The following is a 17,696-nucleotide window of genomic DNA, read 5'->3' as shown; positions in this document are numbered from 1 at the left end:
AGGAAAATACCTGTCTTTTTGAGAGTAGGCCTCTTCCTCAAGAATTCCTTCTTCTCTTCCGACGAGGGGAAGCGTAGTATGAGAGCTCTCCCCTTTGAAGACTCTCCCGGGCCATCACTTTTCTTACCTACCCTCCATGCCTTTGTGTGCAAAGGCTTTTCCATCCCCATCATGGATGTAAGGCTTGTGACCTCTTTCTCCACGTTGTTTATGTCCTTGAGACCGGTCACTCTCACATGCAGTGCTCGCATCCGCCTTCTTTGTTCCTCTTCGAGAGTCATGTTAATAAGCGTCGGTGTACAAGGAGTTTCTTGACCTTTCCCTTTCTTGGCGACCTCGATCCATTTTTCAGCCTCGTCCGCCTTTTTCTGTGTCCTTGTTATCATCTCCGTCCATGAAGATGTCTTTGCCACACTCAGCTTCTCTTCCTCTGTGATCATCCTTACCTGTTCCTTAATTTCCTTGATTTCATCAATTACCGAGGGTTGAAATTGGCCTTCCTCTAGTCCATTGCTTACTTTATCAGCAAGCTTCTGTTTAAGGGCTGAGACTTCTTTTTTGAGTACCCGTATCTCGGCGTTTGGGTTCTCTTGTTTGAGGGCTGATACTTCTCCTTTGAGTGTTTGGATTTCTGCGTTAAGACTGAGGGGGTGTAAGTTAAAATTAAATTAAATTAAAGGGGGGGGGGGGCGTGCGATAGACGCGGGGGGGGGCTCAGCGCGATAGAGAGAGGGAGCGGGACGGGCAGCGCGAGAGAGAGAGGGGGGGAGCGCGGGAGCAGCAGGGGGTGTGGGAGAGAGCGCGAGAGAGAGAGGGTGCGGGAGCAGCAGGGGGAGAAGCGCGAGGGCGGGGCAGTGGCGGGCAGGGAGCACAAGGGGCAGGGGCAGCAGCGCGAGAGAGAGAGAGAGAGAGAGAGAGAGAGAAATGAAATGAAATGAAATGTTATATTAACGTCTTCAAAAGGCCAAAATGACCTATGAGACCTATGAGACCAATCAGCGCGAGAGAGAGAGAGAGAGAGAGAGAGAGAGAGAGAGAGAGAGAGACAGCCTGGCGTAGTTGCGTGCCAAGCAGTATTGGCCCCAAAGTCTGGTGCCCCTTTCGGTATTTCTTTATCATTAATCATTGCGAAGTACAACTCCCGAGGGACCACTGATCTCAGACTCTGCGTCCAGATCCTCCGCAGAGTGAGGCCCCAAGGGCTCTTTTATTCTTACAACGGATGCCCCAAAAGCAATCAATTCAAAAGCAGTCAATCCCAAAAGCTGCCAAGGTGAATCGTGGAAATCCGTACAGCCTGCCGCATGGCACAGCCAGCGCAAAACGCGGAAGTTTTGTATAGCCTGATACATCAGCATCCTTACGATCTGCCACATCAGCATGTCAGTGCAATTTACGTAACTCTCTTTTAGAGTGCAAGCTTCTGGTCTTTAGGGTTTTAGGCCCCTCGGCCGGGGTACCATAAGTTGGTACAACTTTGAACTTCAGTTCTTTAATTCTTTGTGTCCCCTGGGCCCCATCAGACGGGACATTTTATATGGAATCTGTCCGGGTGGTCATGCCATGTCATCATTTTGTGACAATTCAACTGAGTCCTATGCATCTTCAGCCATCTCATTGACTATGCACAGCTATTGGACTTTGTACCTGGTGACATCATTGAGGATAGAGACATGCAAATGGGAGGGGATAGAGACAAAGGAGCATGACTATGAGATTCTTGTCAAGAGAGGCCAATCCTTATTTCAGGGTTCTGGTCCACAATGACAGGTCATGCAATTCAAGGGCCAAAGATGTTTGGAGAACTTCCTCTTGGAACTCCAGAGATGCCGAGCAGGGGAGGCGACCTCATGTAGGCAGCAGGATTTTTTCTTCGTGGTGGATACGTACCCGAGTACGAGTACTAATGCTAACATCAAGCTACCTTCACTGGCATCTACAAGGACACATCGTGGAGAGGCTCTGTATTCTAGAGGTGTCACGCCAGACAAAGCAGTGATGCTCAGCTAGCAAGACGCTGTGCCCACTTGAGAGGAGACCCACACCTTCATCATAGATGGATCAAGGCTATTATTGAGCTTTCACATGAAGAAGATGCCAAGGCATCTCAGTTACAAAGAGATAAAACTCATTGGAGAGATACCCATTGAAGGGAGGTTCTCAGAGACATCTTAAATAGTTTGGATCGTGGATTACTTTTAGACAGACAGCTCTTCAGCTTTTAGCTTTAGGCTTTTTCTTTAATTCTCGTAGAAGAGAGATATAATCCACTGCTTACAATTTTCTTCTCTTAGCCACATCGGCCTCATAGAGACGATAATACTCTCTTCTCTTTCATTCTTCTTGGACTTGCGCTTTTTTTGTATGTATGGATTTAATGAGATTCTCTTTCTACCAAAAACAAGACAAGTTTCATATGAGCAAGAAGATTCCTTTTGGCAATGCATTCGTTGATAATCCCAAAGTCGTGTGTGAGTTTTTAAGATAGGTAACATAGCAAGAAGATTCCATTTGGCAATGCGTTTGTTGAATAATCCCAAAGTTGTATTAAGATAGTTTTTACTCCGTAAAAGCTAACTATCTTAAGACATATCTCCAACAGGAATCTCTTGCATTGGTGGCTATCTGGTGTATTGGAGAGTATGGTGAGATGCTCATCAACCATGCTGGAGAACTGGAGACAGAGGAGCCTGTGACCGTTAAGTATCTCCTATAACCTGTTGGCACAAGTCTGGTTTAAAAGGATAATGACATTGCAGAAGCAAAAAATGCATCATTCAAGTGTAAGTCAAAGTAAATTTGTGATGTGCAGATAACTGAGCCAGAAGTTTTGGACACATTGGAAGATATTTTTGGAGGGCTAGGGGCTAGTCCAAATATCAAATCTTTTCTTCTTATTGCATTGTTTAAGATTTCTTCTCGCTACGAATCATGCACAGAGTCAGTCAAAACAAACTATTCCTCCCTTTACTTTCTATTTTTCTGAAACTCATGGTTTTGATAGACCTGACCATTAATCTTTCCTTGTTACTGTAGAAAAACAAAGGAGATGATTGCGGGATACAAACAAAGCTCAATCTTAGAATTGCAGCAAAGAGCTGTTGAGTTTGATGCTGTGGTATCAAAACATTTCAATATCAGGTTCATTGACAAGAAACATTTCAATAATAAGAAACACTCTCAAGCTATTCAGAAGACAACTTCTTTGCTGTTTTGAATGAAGCTGGTGGGATTCATGAGTGTTGATCATTCAGGAAAGCACTGGTTGAGAGGATTCCTGTCCTCAATGAAACTGTTTACGAAAGCAAAAGAGCTGATACTGCAGTAGCTGCACTTGGCCCCAAAGTCAGAATTGCTTCTCCTCCTCTTTTCACCGACAAAGACAACGTGCCCACAAAGCCACGTGCAGAATCAGCCAACACAGATCTTGTGAACCTTATGGATCTAAATTCAGAGAGGGTAACTTCAGATTCAAACATAAACGGAGTCAATGTTTTGCAAGACTTGCTGGATATGGATAGCAAATACTCGAAATTCCCTCCAGGTTCCAGCTACGCACATTCTTGAGTTTTTACTTGTCTGCTAACCCGTTCTAGCACATGACCACCTGTCTGACAATAAGGATATATGTTTCTAGTCAAAGAAACCAAAAAAGCAGGCTTACCACCTGTTGTCTTGCAACAGCATACTTTTATCTGTCAAATGCTTGGAAACCATTTTATAGGGAGGTTTGTCATACGAGCTTTTGAAGATTGATAGTCTATTGGGCAAAAGGTAGACCGATGTTTCATCATGTCTGGCACATTTTAAGCAGCAAATTCTATTTTTGTTTATGTCTACATGGATACGAAGTTCTTGATGTGGGTACAGAGCATGTGTCAGGACATCATCCAGGCTCTACCAGTAGAGTGGCACACACCTCTCGAGCGGGCGGCTCCCGTGTGCTTCAGCTCATCACCCAGGGACCCCTTTCTTCCAGTACACCACGACTGGGGCGTCACATACTGGCTGCTTGGAGAGAGGCCCGCCCTGCTGCAGCAGGTCACTGTCAAGAGGAGAGCCTCAAAGCTGAGCTCCTGACAGACTTTTGGGAGCGTTTGTGGGACAGGAGACAGCCGAGGAGAGTCACCATGTTCCAGTGGCTAGCCGCCCATGCAGCTACCGCAGTTGGGAGTTGGTTGGTCTACAATGGCCATCCGACGGGCTCTGCCGCTTGTGCCCACCCACTTGAGTCACAGAGGCATTGTCTATGGGACTGCCCCATGGCAGAGCAGGTTTGGCTTTGGATCTTACGGCTGATGCTAGCCTTGTCGGCAGCTAGGCAGTACACTTGGGGTGCTTCTGGCTGGTCCACCCTCATGGGCCCAGCACTTTGTTTTGAGCTGTCTTCAGCTAGCAGAATGATTGTGATTCAGGAGGGCCAGCCTACACTCCAACCCGCTACAGAGCTTACGGCCAGGAGTGGAGCAGTGAAAGAGAGCTTTGTTGGGAGTTTATCTGCAGAGCCTGACTCTTTGGCAATGGGGGTGTCGAGGCTCTAATGTGCAGGGAGAGTGTAGATGTGCGGTGCTGGACACAAGACACAAGACTCAAGACTCAAGACACTACATTTGGCAGCAGTACAGGCATTTCCACATAGCCACTCTTCAAGGAGATTTGGGAGGATGCTCCATAACAGCTGGTATGATGAGGAGTGCAGGGAGACGAGAGCTACTCTGCAAAGGGAGGTGCTCATAGGTGCTATTACTCACAGACAGTCTCATGCATCACCTTCCGGCGCCTTGTGCGAGGAAAGAAGCGAGCCTATGTAGCCCAGTTGGAGAGAGATTTATACCAGCTTTGCTTGAGTCAGGATTCAGGTGAGGCTTGGAGATTGTTTTATGAGCACTCCACAGCACCAGCCATTGCATCTACAGATATGCTACCGCGTTTTATACAGTCCCTGACCAGAGTTCATTGCCGTACCCACCAGAGGCATGCCCACAGACTTGTACTTTCTTTACTAAGGAGAGAGTAAAGAAAGATATTGACAGGATGAAGACTGGGAGAGCATGTGATCATGATGGCTTAGTAGTCCAGCATTTTATGCATGCGAGAGGTATGCTGGCTGAGTTTCTTGCATGGATGTTTAAGAGAGCTATGTGTGAGGGCTTCCCTGATACTTGGAGCATGTCGACTATTGTACCCATCTTCAAATCTGGAGACCCTATGATGCTGGAAAATTATCATACTATCATGATTGGACATACACTAGCTAGATTATATGTATCCATCATTGAGCATGAGCTTAGCAAGAGGGAGCGGGCTAGGATGATTTTAGGAGAGGTTGCTCTACTCGATCACATTCTCACACTTCGAGCTATTACGTAGGCGGGTAGATTCCATGGGAGGATGATCTACTGCAGCTTTGTGGATTTCCGCAAAGCTTTTTTTGATACAATGCCAAGAGGAAGACTTATGCAGAGATTGTAGAGATTGGGAGTGCCTATAGAGCTCATATAGGTGATCATGACGTTGTATAGGACAGTACGTACACCTCAGGGGATGTCAGACACCATTCACTCCACCATTTGGGTGCGCACCTATCAGTTTATACTTATATGCAGATGGTATTGTGCTCATTGCAGACTCAACAGAGGGGATGCAGCGTCACATTGATGCTTAACACACTTTTGCGCAGGATATTGGTATGTCTGCTAACCTTGGGAAGACCAAGGTTATGATATTTAATACTACAGCGCAATGGGTCAGACGATCGGCACCCATCTTTACATATGGACATGAGAGAGTAGAGTATACAGACATGTACACTTATCTTTGGGTGGTCTTTAGTGGCCCGACTTTCTCTATGAGGCGAGCAGCAAAGACTAGATTGACTACGGCATATGCAGCTTTGGAAGGACTTGAGAGGATGTATTCACAAGATCAGTTCCAGGAACCTCGCACCAAGCTATGGCTATTTGATACTTTGGTTGCCTCAACCATGCTTTATGGAGTACAGATATGGGAACCTTCAGTGGACCATCAGAGCCGTCAGCATGGGTGCTTTCATGGATGGTGAGGCATGGAAAGGCCACTTATCTCCATGATATATCCAGGATGATCAGGGCTAAGGCCACAGTTCCACATGAGATTATTAGAGTAGAGATGGCCGTACCCCACTAGTAGTAGAGGCGCTCGCGAGATCAGTATCTTTCTTTTATAGCCTATGGGAGCTACCACGGGAGCGTTACTCTCGGCTTTCTCTGGAGTCCTCTCAAAAGCTCACAGCTCAAGGAGACACGTCATGCTGGTATGCATAGATGCCATCATGGTTTGAGTTACATGGTTTCTCTATGGATAGGCGTCCTCCTTTTCAGTATTCCTTAGATGCCCCCTCCCTCTCCTTGACACAGAGGGAGATTAGCAGAGTTACACGGATGGATATATTCCAGCTCGACACTCAAAGGACATGGATTCAGCTGACACAGGAGCTAGGTACGAAGATGGCTTTCAAAAGAGAGCATCTTCTACAGCTCAGAGGATGGATTTCTAACTAGGCCAGCTTACATGGATTCCCACTTGACACATGGATTACGGTGTGCTACTAGACAGATCTGCACGTCATCTCATCAGCTGGAGATTGAGAGGGAGATTTAGAGGCATCCCAGTGGAGGACAAACTCTGTCAGCTATGCCAGAGAGAGCCAGAGACAAAGCTTTATTACATATGTCAATGTACAGCCTACTATGAGATACGTGGTCACTTCCATTGCCTCTTTAGAGAGGGGTCCTATCTAGAGCCATGTGATTCTACAACTAGAGATGCTTGTAGTAGGGCTACAGTGTCATTGGCACTGGATAGGGAGTTAATTACAGTTGGGCTGGAGTTCACAGTGGACGGACTCTCGCCTGATTAGTGACATGTGGCAGGGATACGAGTGATGGTTTAGTCGACAGCGTGGCCAGATCACCACCACCACAATTTGGGGATAGACTTAGCTAGAGTGGGATATTTTGTTAGCCGTTGGTGGCTCTTTATGATTGTATATATTTGTAGTTGGCTCTAGTCATCGAGATCATCATCCACTTTCTATGGTCTAGCGTCTTGAGTCTTGAGTTTTGAGTCCAGCACCACACACTTGCACTCTCCATGCACATTGGAGCCTCAACACCACTGTACTTGTGAGTCATGGGCTTGGAGCTGAGTGTGCTGCCAATCAGAGTCTCGATCAGTAGGCCTGCAAAATCTAAAACTCAGGTAAAATTCTTTTTGAATTTTGACCTGACCTGAACTTGCCCCATCCATGTCTTCGTGAAGTGCTCTCCCATGATCAGCTGCAGACACTAGGTCTAAAGGCATTGGCTGATGCAGATTTACCGGCCGATGTTCTTATCTCTATGGTTTATTAGGTTCTGAAGCTTTTTCCAAAGGTACCGGGTCACACGCTTACTACTACACGAATTGGTCATGCACTGGAAATGACTAGCTTCCCGTCCTTGAAGCCGATTGTGCACACATACTCTCAGCTTTCTAAAGATGATACCATTCAGGCATGTCAAGAGTTGCTTTTTGTGCTGATCACAAGGACTACGTAGAGCTTCTGGAGATCTTCAAGTATAACTTTCTGGTGAGAGATGCTAAAGAGTCTAAGGGAAGATGTGATGTGTCCACCACGTTCCCACATTGTGATTGCCTCTACTACCTGATCCACACTATATCGTGTGGGTTTCGTCAGATTCTGTATACATCACTATAGTCGAGGGCCAACAGATTTAGAGCCCAGGTGCAATCCGTGCAATCGAGCTTTCAATATTTGTGGCTCCTATGTTGGCTTGGGTCATTAACATACATGTTAGCCCTCTAGATGTGGATGAGGATACGCAATGGGTAAATTCAAAATCAAAGAGGAAATCTCTTGGCAATGCGGTGGATCCCACACTAAAGAAGAACAAGAAAAGCAGGGCAAAAGTGGTAAAAGACACGGCAGAGTCACTACTCCCTTTGTCAGTATCAGAGAGTCGGACTAGGGTGACGTACCTTCCCTGACGCTCCCTTTCTACTTCCGTCTCTAGTTCTACTGAGCCGGTGATCTGCTCTGTTATTTCCGATCACTCTCACATTCTCATCTCCCTACCTCTCCCATCTTCACTCCTACCACAATGACTATCTCCAATACCCCACCTGCAGGTATCTCTTCCCACATACCTATCTCCACTACACCCACTAAGCATCCTTCTAGCTCACCGGCTATGCCACTTGCGAGCTCTATACCACCAGACACCTCTGCTAGATCTTCAGCGGTGGCAGAGTCTACTTCACTATTACGGCTCTCTGAGGAGATACTGTAAGAGTCAAAGAATGCTATCGCTACCATTGAGCTAGGAGCAAAGCAGTTAGCTGCTACTCACAGGTGCCAATCAGCCACATACGCGGCCATGGAGGGGTGTCTGCGCGTCGCAGAGAGTGCAATCGCGGACAAAGATGCTACCATTTTTGTATTGCGAGAAGCCTTAAAGGTGAAATCCCAAATCATCGACGACCTCAAAGCTCAAGTGCAAGGATTTCGGAAGATTCTACTACACGGAGGGGACTCAAGCTCCTGTTGCTATGGGTTATGGATGGACTGGTCCAGTGGCACAAGTACAGACTCTTGTAGGGTATGCACAGCCAGGTCCTTCTACAGAGTTCATGGGAATTGCTCAGCTTGAACATTTCCAATACTATCCTCAGGGGTTTTAGCAGCCGGTCCACACGACACAGAGAGTTCCTTGCAATGGCTTTGCTAGTGCACATTGCCATCGCTGTGTCAGTCGGCGGCCCCATTTGACTTTAGGACAGGTGCTTCCATCTATTGAGCAACAGGTGGCTGCTTGTTTCACAGAGAGACCTTCTACACGGTTCATGGGAGTTGCTCAGCCTGAGCATTTCCAATACTATCCTCAGGGGTTTCAGCAGTCGGCCCACATGACACACATGCAATCGACACAAAGTTCCTTGTAACGGCTTTGCTAGTGCACATCGCCATCGTTGTGTTAGTCGGTGGCCCCATTTGACTTTAGGACAGGTGCTTCCATCCATTGAGCAACATGTGGCTGCTTGTTTCACAAAGAGAGTTTGTAGAGAGCAAAGTGCAGCAGCCTATAGTGCAGCAGCAGGCTCCCACCATCGATTTGATGGTTCCACCTCCAGAGGCTGACACTTCGGGATTGCCTGCAAGGGCCACAAAGGGCATGTTTCTCTCAAATCCTGGAACAGGTCGGCTTAAGCTTCATCCACTAGATACTATCTATGAATTTTTCAAAAAACACTACAAGATTTTTGGAGTACCTTGTGATCTAATAGAAGACTTACAAGATGCCTAGGCTAACATCTAAGATGATTTTTCTACCAAACGAGGCTAGACCTGACATTTCTAGCATTGTGGCCTTACTACATGAGGACTGGCCCCTCTCCGCTCGTCCATACTCACCCCCTTGTCTCCCCTACCCACCCCCTACCCTCTCTCCCCTCGCCCTGGCCCCCTACCCACCCCCTTGCCCCTATCCACCCCTTAACCTCTCTCCCCTCCCTCCTACCCACCCACCCCTTGCCCCTATCCACCCCTTACCCTCTCTCCCCTCACCCCTACTCACCCCCTCGCTTGTACCCACTTCTACCTTGTCCCTATCCACCCCCTAGCCTCTACGCGCCCCTATCTAGTCCTCGTCACTCCCTATCCTCTTCTCCAACTATCCTACTCTGTGAAATATTGTGTCCCTATATTCCACCAGCTTCTTCCACTGCAGTGTTGTCAAATGGTATGACCACCTTTCCTGGATGTGTGTGGTAGTTGTAACCTTCTTATGCTTCTGAATGATGATCGTGTATTTTCCCTCTCCATTCCATACGAACTCCTCACATGATTTGGCAAGTTTGATTCAGCATTTATTGTGGATATCCCGCTCCTTTCAATTATCTCAGACTACATAGCAGTTTTCAGTGTTTTCTCCCACCGAGATGGTTAGTGGTCTTATGGCGGGCAACTTGTAGCAGGGCTACAGTGTCACTTGCACTGTACTGGTAGTTAAGGTTGGTCTTGGGTTCACCCTGGGTGGACTCTCGCCTGGACAGTGACATGTGGCAGTGTCATGGGTGGCATGGTTGGTAGTCTAGTGGACACCGTGTCGAGTTCACCACCACCATAGTTCGGAGATAGACTTAGCCAGATTGTAAGGGATCTTTTGCTAGCTGTTGGTTGCTCTTTATGATTGTATATATGTGTAGTTGGTTCTAGTGGTGATATCAATCTACTTTCTATGGTCTAGCGTCTAGCATCTTGAGTCTCGTGTCTCGTGTCTAGCACCGCACATCTGCACTCTCCCTGGGGCCTGCACATTGGATCCTCAACACCCCCATTGTACCGATGAGTCTTGGGCTTGTAGCTGAGTGTGCTGCCAGCCAGGGTCTGTACTGGTTCCATGAGTCAGTCAAGTTCTATTGAGTTCTGAGTCTGTTGTTGTGTTGTTGAGCTGCTCGTTCCATTTCTGTATTGTGTTGTCTTTCTGTTGGAGTGAGGTTTCACGCATATTGCACTGAGGAGTACCCTCAATAGAGAGCATGACACACTTTTCCTGCTATAATTGGGGCCTTATCATATTGGGAAGACAAAGGTCATGATTTTCCACACCTCGTGACTAGGTAGGAGCCAAGCTAGTAGGAGGATACATAGAGGTGGGCAATTCTTATGTGTATCTCGGGGTTACTTTCTTTGGAAGTGGCAACAAGTTTCACTATCGGGGACAGAAGCTAGAGCCAAGCTGACACAAGGGTATGCAGATTTAGCCATCCTAGAGAGTGCCACCAAGCACACTCAGGTGCCCCAGACAAAGGGGTAGCTATCTGATTCTTTGGTCATTTTTCCATTGATGTATGCAACAGCAATATGGTCACGAGACTTGGCTGACAGAAATAGAGCGACCACAAGTTATTATGATGGTGAGGATGATAAAGACCAAACCCTCCGTACCACAGGACATCCTCAGCGGGGTGTTTGCTGCACTATCTATGCTGGGTGGGGGCATTGTTACAGATTATCTGCCTCGTACACGCATTCAGAGAGATGCCCCTCGATCGCCTCTCACTTAGGGCTTGCAAGTTGCAAGGCATCTAGACAGCTTGCTGAGGTAGGAGACAAGGGATCATGGTGTACAAAGGTGATATAGTGGTTCACACAGCATGGGCTAGATATTGATTGCCTGCCACCATTCCAGTATGACAAGGATGCTTTGCACATCCGTCTCTCAAACAATGAGGAATAGAGTATTGAGGCAATACCCATGTCAGCTCTACACACGAGAGACATGGATCTCACCTAGTCGGCCTTTCACCAAGGATGCTATACTAGAGAGACCAATTCATGAGCATCTCCATACAGAAACCCAGATACATGGAGACATACCTCTCACACAGTGTCAGAGTGGTGATTGGCCAGCTTGGAGTATCCTCACAATTCCTTGAAATAGATAGAGCAGCTTGAATCCCAGGACAACGAGGACATGTAGGCTATGCCTAGAGGACATGGAGATTGAGCAGCACTATGTATGTAGATGCCAAAGACTTCTACGATAAGAGCGAGATACACTACTTTGTTCAGCAAACCGTGCTCTCGAGTCTCTACGCCAGCTTTTAGAGGGAGGAGATCAGCAAAGATTGGGGCAGTTTCTATTGGATAGACCTTGATCAGCTTGTATTCCCTCATCCTATAGAGACCGAGTGATAGATGGCCCTGCCAAAGTGCACAAGGAACAAGTACCAAGTGGGATCCCTCCCTTGCCTCAGGAAATGACAAATTGGGAGGTATCCTACAATTTCATGCTCTCACTAAGCACATTGCAATGCATTATCATTATGTCATGGGAAAATTATTTGCTAGAGAAGCTAGCTTGGCATGTGTATGAACCTTTTCACATAGGTCTTGAACGTAAGAAAGTTCAATGCTTTTGACAAATCTTTAAGATTAATCCGGTTTGTGGATAATTACAATCCAACGAGCTTGGCACTTCCCTATAGAAGTTTGACAACTTATGCTCACCACATGCTTTCCTAGAGGATTTTGTTATCAGATTATGGTAGTGATGTGTGTGAACACACTTAGGACCACCATGGTACATTTTTCCTTCACTAGGAAGTTTCTTCCCCCATGCATTGAATACATCGACGTTTGCATAGGTTAACTTTTGTGCATTGACACTAAGTAACAGACTTTCTATGTGTGGTGTGCGCTACTTCTTCAATCTGTGTGGTTGCATTCCTACAATCCTAAACCCAGCAATCATCCCTCTTTGTGTAGCTTCCAGATTTTGTACTTCCCATGAAATCTGGCTAGTAGAGCATTATCAAAAGATGTAGATCGAGGCTTTATAAGACAGACATTTGTCAGAACTTTTGCCTGTTCTTGAAGGAAGCACGGTCTAACGTGTGTAGCTCTCGAGAAGCAGTGTTATGAGCAGAGCTGCGGGCTTACCCACACACACACACACCCCACCCCCAACACACACACAGCGCCTCCACTCCCCACTTCGAAACTCTCTTGGCGCCGTCAATTCGCATGGAAAATCCCCCCTTCAAGTCGACACCTATACTTCAATATTTATCTCAAGCTGTTGGGGTCTTATTAGAGGGAGTTTCCACGTGTTGCGACTATTGAGTCACAACCCCTAGCTGTGTGTGTCCGTGTGCGTGTGCCCAACTATAGGGTATGTAACATTCCTTCCCCCTTGAGAAGAATTTTCGTCCTCGAAAATTTAATTGGAAGGAATAATCCTAGAGTTGGGGAACCTTTTCTAAATAATGCTTACTCGCTCCCATGTTGAACTCTTTTTGGCACAACCTTTCCACTTAACTAAACACACTTTACAAATTGTATTTCTAGTTCTTTTTTCTCTAGTATATAGTATTTTCTCCGGCTCATGTGGAAGAGATTGAGTATCTGTGAGTTCCACTATCTGATCATCTTGAATAAGATTGTCAGATTGACCCAATTTCTTTTTGAATCTGCTAATGTGGAATATTGGATGTATTCCACTTGTCTTTGGTAATTGGAGTCTTTAAGCCATTTTTCCAACTTTCCTTAGTATTGTGAAAGGTTCACAATACCTTGGTGATAATATTGGACATGGTCCCATCTTCATGGTTTCAGACTTTTCAGGCACTTTCAAATAAGCTTGCTCCCCTTCCTCAAAGGTAAGAGGCCTTCAATGCAAATCAGTATGTCTTTGCTCTATCTTGAGCCCCTTTAATATTGTCTTTAGCAAGTTTAAGCATTTCATTCATATCTTCTAAAAAGTCTTTAGCTGCCTGAACTTTTTTCTTTTGTTGTCCTACTGCATAAGGAGCTCTAGGCTGAAATCTATACATTAACATGAACAGACTATATCCAGTGGAAGAGTGCTTGGCACTACTATATGCAAACTCTACTATAGGTAAGTACTCTTCTCAATTAGTTTGGCGTTTACTTACATATGCTCGTAGCATATATTCTAGGATTTGATTAACCCTTTCAGTATGACCATCTGTTTGAGGATACTCAGTTGTGCTCATGCTTAGTTTAGTTTCCAACCTCTTAAAGACAGCTCTCCAAAAATGGCTACTAAATTTCCTATCTCTATCAGACACAATGTTTGCTAGTAAACCATATAGTCGATAGAGATTTTCTACAAATAATTTAGCCAATTCGGGAGCTTTAACATCAGATTTGGTTGGAATAAACCTAGCCATTTTGGTTAATCTATCCACTATTGCACAGATAGAGTCGTGTCCCCTCTGTGTTCTAGGTAACCCCACTATAAAATCCATGCAGTCTGAAGGAATGTCTAAAGGATGGAGTATTCCTCCCATCTTAAGCCTCTCAGCTTTATTGAGCTGGCGTTCACTACATTTAACCATGTATTTTAGGACGTCCTTATACATTTCAGACCAATAAAATTGCCTTTTAATAAGACTCCGAGTTTTGTTTACACCTAGGTATCCTGCACTTAGACTATCATGCCACTCATAGAATATCTGGCACCTAATCTGCACACCAGAGTTTGTATCGGTTCTTTGAGATAGTCAAGTCCTATGTTCTGGTGTGTGTGATCAGTTGTTATCTATTGTTCCTTGTTTTCAGTCTGTTTGAGTGAGATGTCACGCACATTGCACTAAGGAGCACCCACAGTAGAGAGCACGACACACTATCCACACTACAGGTGCTCTCATTTTTGGCGATCGCGGTGGGACCTCAACTGAAGTCTCACTCTCTGTTGAGGTGCAAATCGAGGAGCTAGCTGGGTTTCTACCCTGGATAGCTTACTCTACTCGCCCTTTGGTTTGGTCCTCTCTCGCCTTCGTCCAACCAAATCCTCGTCCCTGGTCTAGCCTTCGTCCAACCAAGTCCTCGTCCCTGGTCCAGCTAGGTGGTCTAGTCACTTGCCCTGGTCCTAGACCAGGTGGTCTAGTCACTTGTCTTGGTCTAGACCTGTGTTCATTCAACCAGTTAAAGGTTTTCTTGCCCAAGGTTTGGTTGGGTTTGTGGTCATTGCATGACACATACAAGGCGGTCATTTGAGCGTCAAAGCGCACTACTGAGTCCTCTAAAGTACTACAACAGAAGACGTAAACCTCGTCACCCATACCTAGTAGAAGTCCACCAACCTCGTCACCCATACCTCCACTTCTTGCATCCGGTTCTACATCCTCCAGGTCACCTTCCCCAGTAAAGCTCTCCCCTATTTTGTTACAGCAAGCTATTGAGCAACGGACCCCTGAGCAAGAGGCCATGGAGGCGTTGACCAGTTTTGGCCAAGGTAAACATCAAGTTTCCTGCCTTCAAGGGACTCTCCTCAGAAGATGCAAACGACCATGCAAGGAGGTTTGTATCTCTCTATAGAGGTCGTGGTCTTAATAGAGAAGATGCTTATTTGGTACTCTTTCCATCTACCTTGGATGGCTTAGCAGACAAGTGTTACAGTCAGTTTGCAGAGAACCATTTTGCAACTTGGACAGCTTTAAGACAACAGTTCTGTGCAGCATTCAGGCCAGGCGACTACGAGGAAAAGGTTTTGGATGAGTTGGCCAACATGGTGCTCCAGCCAGAGGAGACTTTTGTAGAACTCATGACTAAAACCAAGTCTCTGGTTGCAAAGCTTCCTCAGCAACCAGGTGAAATTTATGGTTAAGAAGTGGGTGGAGAAGACGCTTCCCAAAAATTCTCAACAAAAACTTCGAGAGAGTCTCCGACCTGACGCCACTCTGGAGGAGTTTGTCGCGGCTGCTACTAGGATAGAGGGAGCGAGGAAGCTGTTCACCAACTCCCCGCAAGTAGAGACCCCCTCAATATTTTTGGAAAGTCCTTCTGATCCATTGACTTCTTTACATAGGGAACTTGAAGCCCTAAAACTACAACGCGCTCTTCAAGAGGAGAAATCGATCTCTTTTAGACAAGAGAGCCCCCACATCACGAGGCTTTGGATCAAATCAAGAGAGAGCTAGAAGAGCTTCGGTCTCAGCAAGAGACTAAAGCTATGGTATGGTGTAGCTTGTGTCGCTCTCCAGGACACCCTCCATAGGACTGTCCCCTTCGGGCTTATTGCCACTTCTGCGAAAAGTCGGGGCATAAAGACAAGGATTGCTACTATATCAAGGGACTGCGGCAAATACAACAAAGTTTAGGTCCTTTCCAACAAGGGCTAGCACCAACATCTAATATGGTCTCCCCCTATGGCCATCAAAATTACATGCCACCTTTGCTCAATACCCCTACTGTCCAAGGTATGTCAAGTACGTTTCCACCTCAAAAATTTTATACCCAGGCTGCTTCAGCTCCTCAGAGCTTCTACACCTCAGCCTCCAATTCCATGCAGCAACAAGAGCAGCGACCACCTCGTCCCCCGTTTCGTCCGTTTAATCGGCCCATCTTATGCTACAGATGTGGTGAATATGGGCATTACCAAAGTAAGTGTCCTTTACCTGAAGGTTCTCCTCCTTGCAAACATTGTCCGGAGTCTAAGGACCACTACAGTAAGGATTGTCCCAAGCAAAGGGCATCCTCATCTTCAGGCCCAACTCAGAACCAACAAGAATTCACATTCTCGAAGATCAATCTAATCACAGTGAACACCACCCCTCAGCCATCACCTGCTACTCATACAGTTTCGCCACAACAAGTGGCGGAGCCGTTGGCGTACTCACTCGGGCACAAAGAGCAGCTCTGGGTCTCAGCTTTCCAACAGGTCCATCTCGTCCATCACTTCCGCAACCTGAACAAACTGACGAACCCTTAATTGGTGAAAGGAGCAGGCTAGTCTCTATGCTTTCGGACATTGATGGAGCCTTCATGGAAGCAGTGGTTGACTTGCAACAGGTCAAAGTTCCAGAGGAAGCCAAGATTGTAGGAGCTAAGCCCACAGCGGAAGCAATCTTGAAGAACACCTTTCAACAAGTGTCTCTTTATGAGATGCTCCGGCTAGATGCAACCCTCAAAAGTGACACCCTCTCAGTCATTCAGTCTCTGTACTCGGGTGCTGGGCATAGTGGCGGGCATCTCCCTGTACAGCCTTCAGAGTCTTTTCTTATCCAGCTGCTCCCCTCATCGACCACAAAAGTCCTCGTCTCACTGTGTCTATTCTTGGGCATCAATTCTCAGGCGTCATAGTGGATGGTGGATCTGGAATAAATCTAATGCCAGAGTTTATTATGTTGGCTTTAGGTCTGCAGCCTACCCGCCTTGCTCCATTCGCTGTTACATTGGCGGACCAGAGGACAGTCTATCCAGTGGGCATAGTAGATCAGGGACCTCTGAAGGTACAAGACTTCACATTAGCTTGGATTTTGGTGTGGTCAGTCTTCCCCAAGTGGAGGGAGGATTTCCTTTGCTTATTGGTAGACCATGGTTGCGGCATACTAAGGCACTTCATGATTGGAGAAACGACGCCATGTGGATACATACGCCTGGCTCCCCCATGCAACCAATTCGACTCGAAGGAGGTATGGATCCAGTGGTTCATCACAGCTCATTGTCAGTACAGTCCAACACCGACCCCGAGCAGCCCATCCCACCTGACGGGTCTGACGAAGACCTGCTGCAATGGTTGGAAGCTACCACATCGATGCCGAAAGGCTGTTTTTGCAACATCTTTGGCCCTTATTCTTACTTGATGATAGCCAGGTCGTAAGTCGATCTTGGTAAAATACTGGCTCCCTCTAATAGATCCATTCTAAGCATAGGGAACCTATTTTTTATTGTGAGATTATTTAGTGCTCTATAGTCGACACAAAGTTGCATAGAACCATCTTTTTTCTTCACCAATAAGATAGGCAAAGCCCATGGAGAATCGTTTGGCTTAATAAAACCTTTATCTCCATAGCCTTGCAATTGCTTTTCTACTTCTAAGTGTTGTGCTTATTTACAGACAGGCTTTGCATCTCCAACTAAATCAATAGCATGATCTACTTCACCTCTTTCAGGAGGTAAACCTTTCGATAAATCAAGAGGAAAAACATTTTTAAATTCCTCTACAAGACTTCTAAATCACTATGAGAAGACAAAGACGAGTAGGAAACCTGATCTTTCATTTCCACATCGGAGTCCTTATTTACAACAGATCGACACTAAAGCATATATACATCACAAAACTTTTTATTTACAAGCTTTCAACTCAAGAGAACATATCAAAGGACTATTCTGTACATCATGCTCA

The 17,696-nt window shown here is 46.1% G+C and overlaps 1 protein-coding gene and 1 pseudogene across 5 annotated transcripts in view; one reads left to right on the top strand and one right to left on the bottom strand.

Moving 5' to 3' along the window:
* LOC147429159 (AP-1 complex subunit gamma-2-like) overlaps positions 1-17,696 on the top strand; it is a 244,286-nt gene that overhangs the window by 215,016 nt on the left and 11,574 nt on the right. For all 5 annotated transcript variants that reach the window (XR_015185812.1, XR_015185811.1, XM_086495289.1 and 2 more), the window contains 4 exons: positions 2,603-2,698; positions 2,813-2,940; positions 3,037-3,141; positions 3,255-3,544. Coding sequence is in view for 3 of the 5 variants with exons in the window: in XM_086495289.1 (XP_086351415.1) it covers positions 2,603-2,698; positions 2,813-2,940; positions 3,037-3,141; positions 3,255-3,544 (619 nt within the window). In the remaining 2 variants the exon portion in view is untranslated. The remainder of the gene's footprint in view (positions 1-2,602; positions 2,699-2,812; positions 2,941-3,036; positions 3,142-3,254; positions 3,545-17,696) is intronic.
* On the bottom strand, positions 12,765-13,494 carry LOC147429160 (uncharacterized; annotated as a pseudogene).

Source organism: Adiantum capillus-veneris, chromosome 22 (genome assembly GCF_014529385.1).
Source record: "Adiantum capillus-veneris isolate H3 chromosome 22, ASM1452938v2, whole genome shotgun sequence".
Lineage (NCBI taxonomy): Eukaryota > Viridiplantae > Streptophyta > Polypodiopsida > Polypodiales > Pteridaceae > Adiantum > Adiantum capillus-veneris.
The sequence above is the reverse complement of the archived record's forward strand: the minus strand, read 5'-3'. Positions and strand labels throughout refer to the sequence as shown.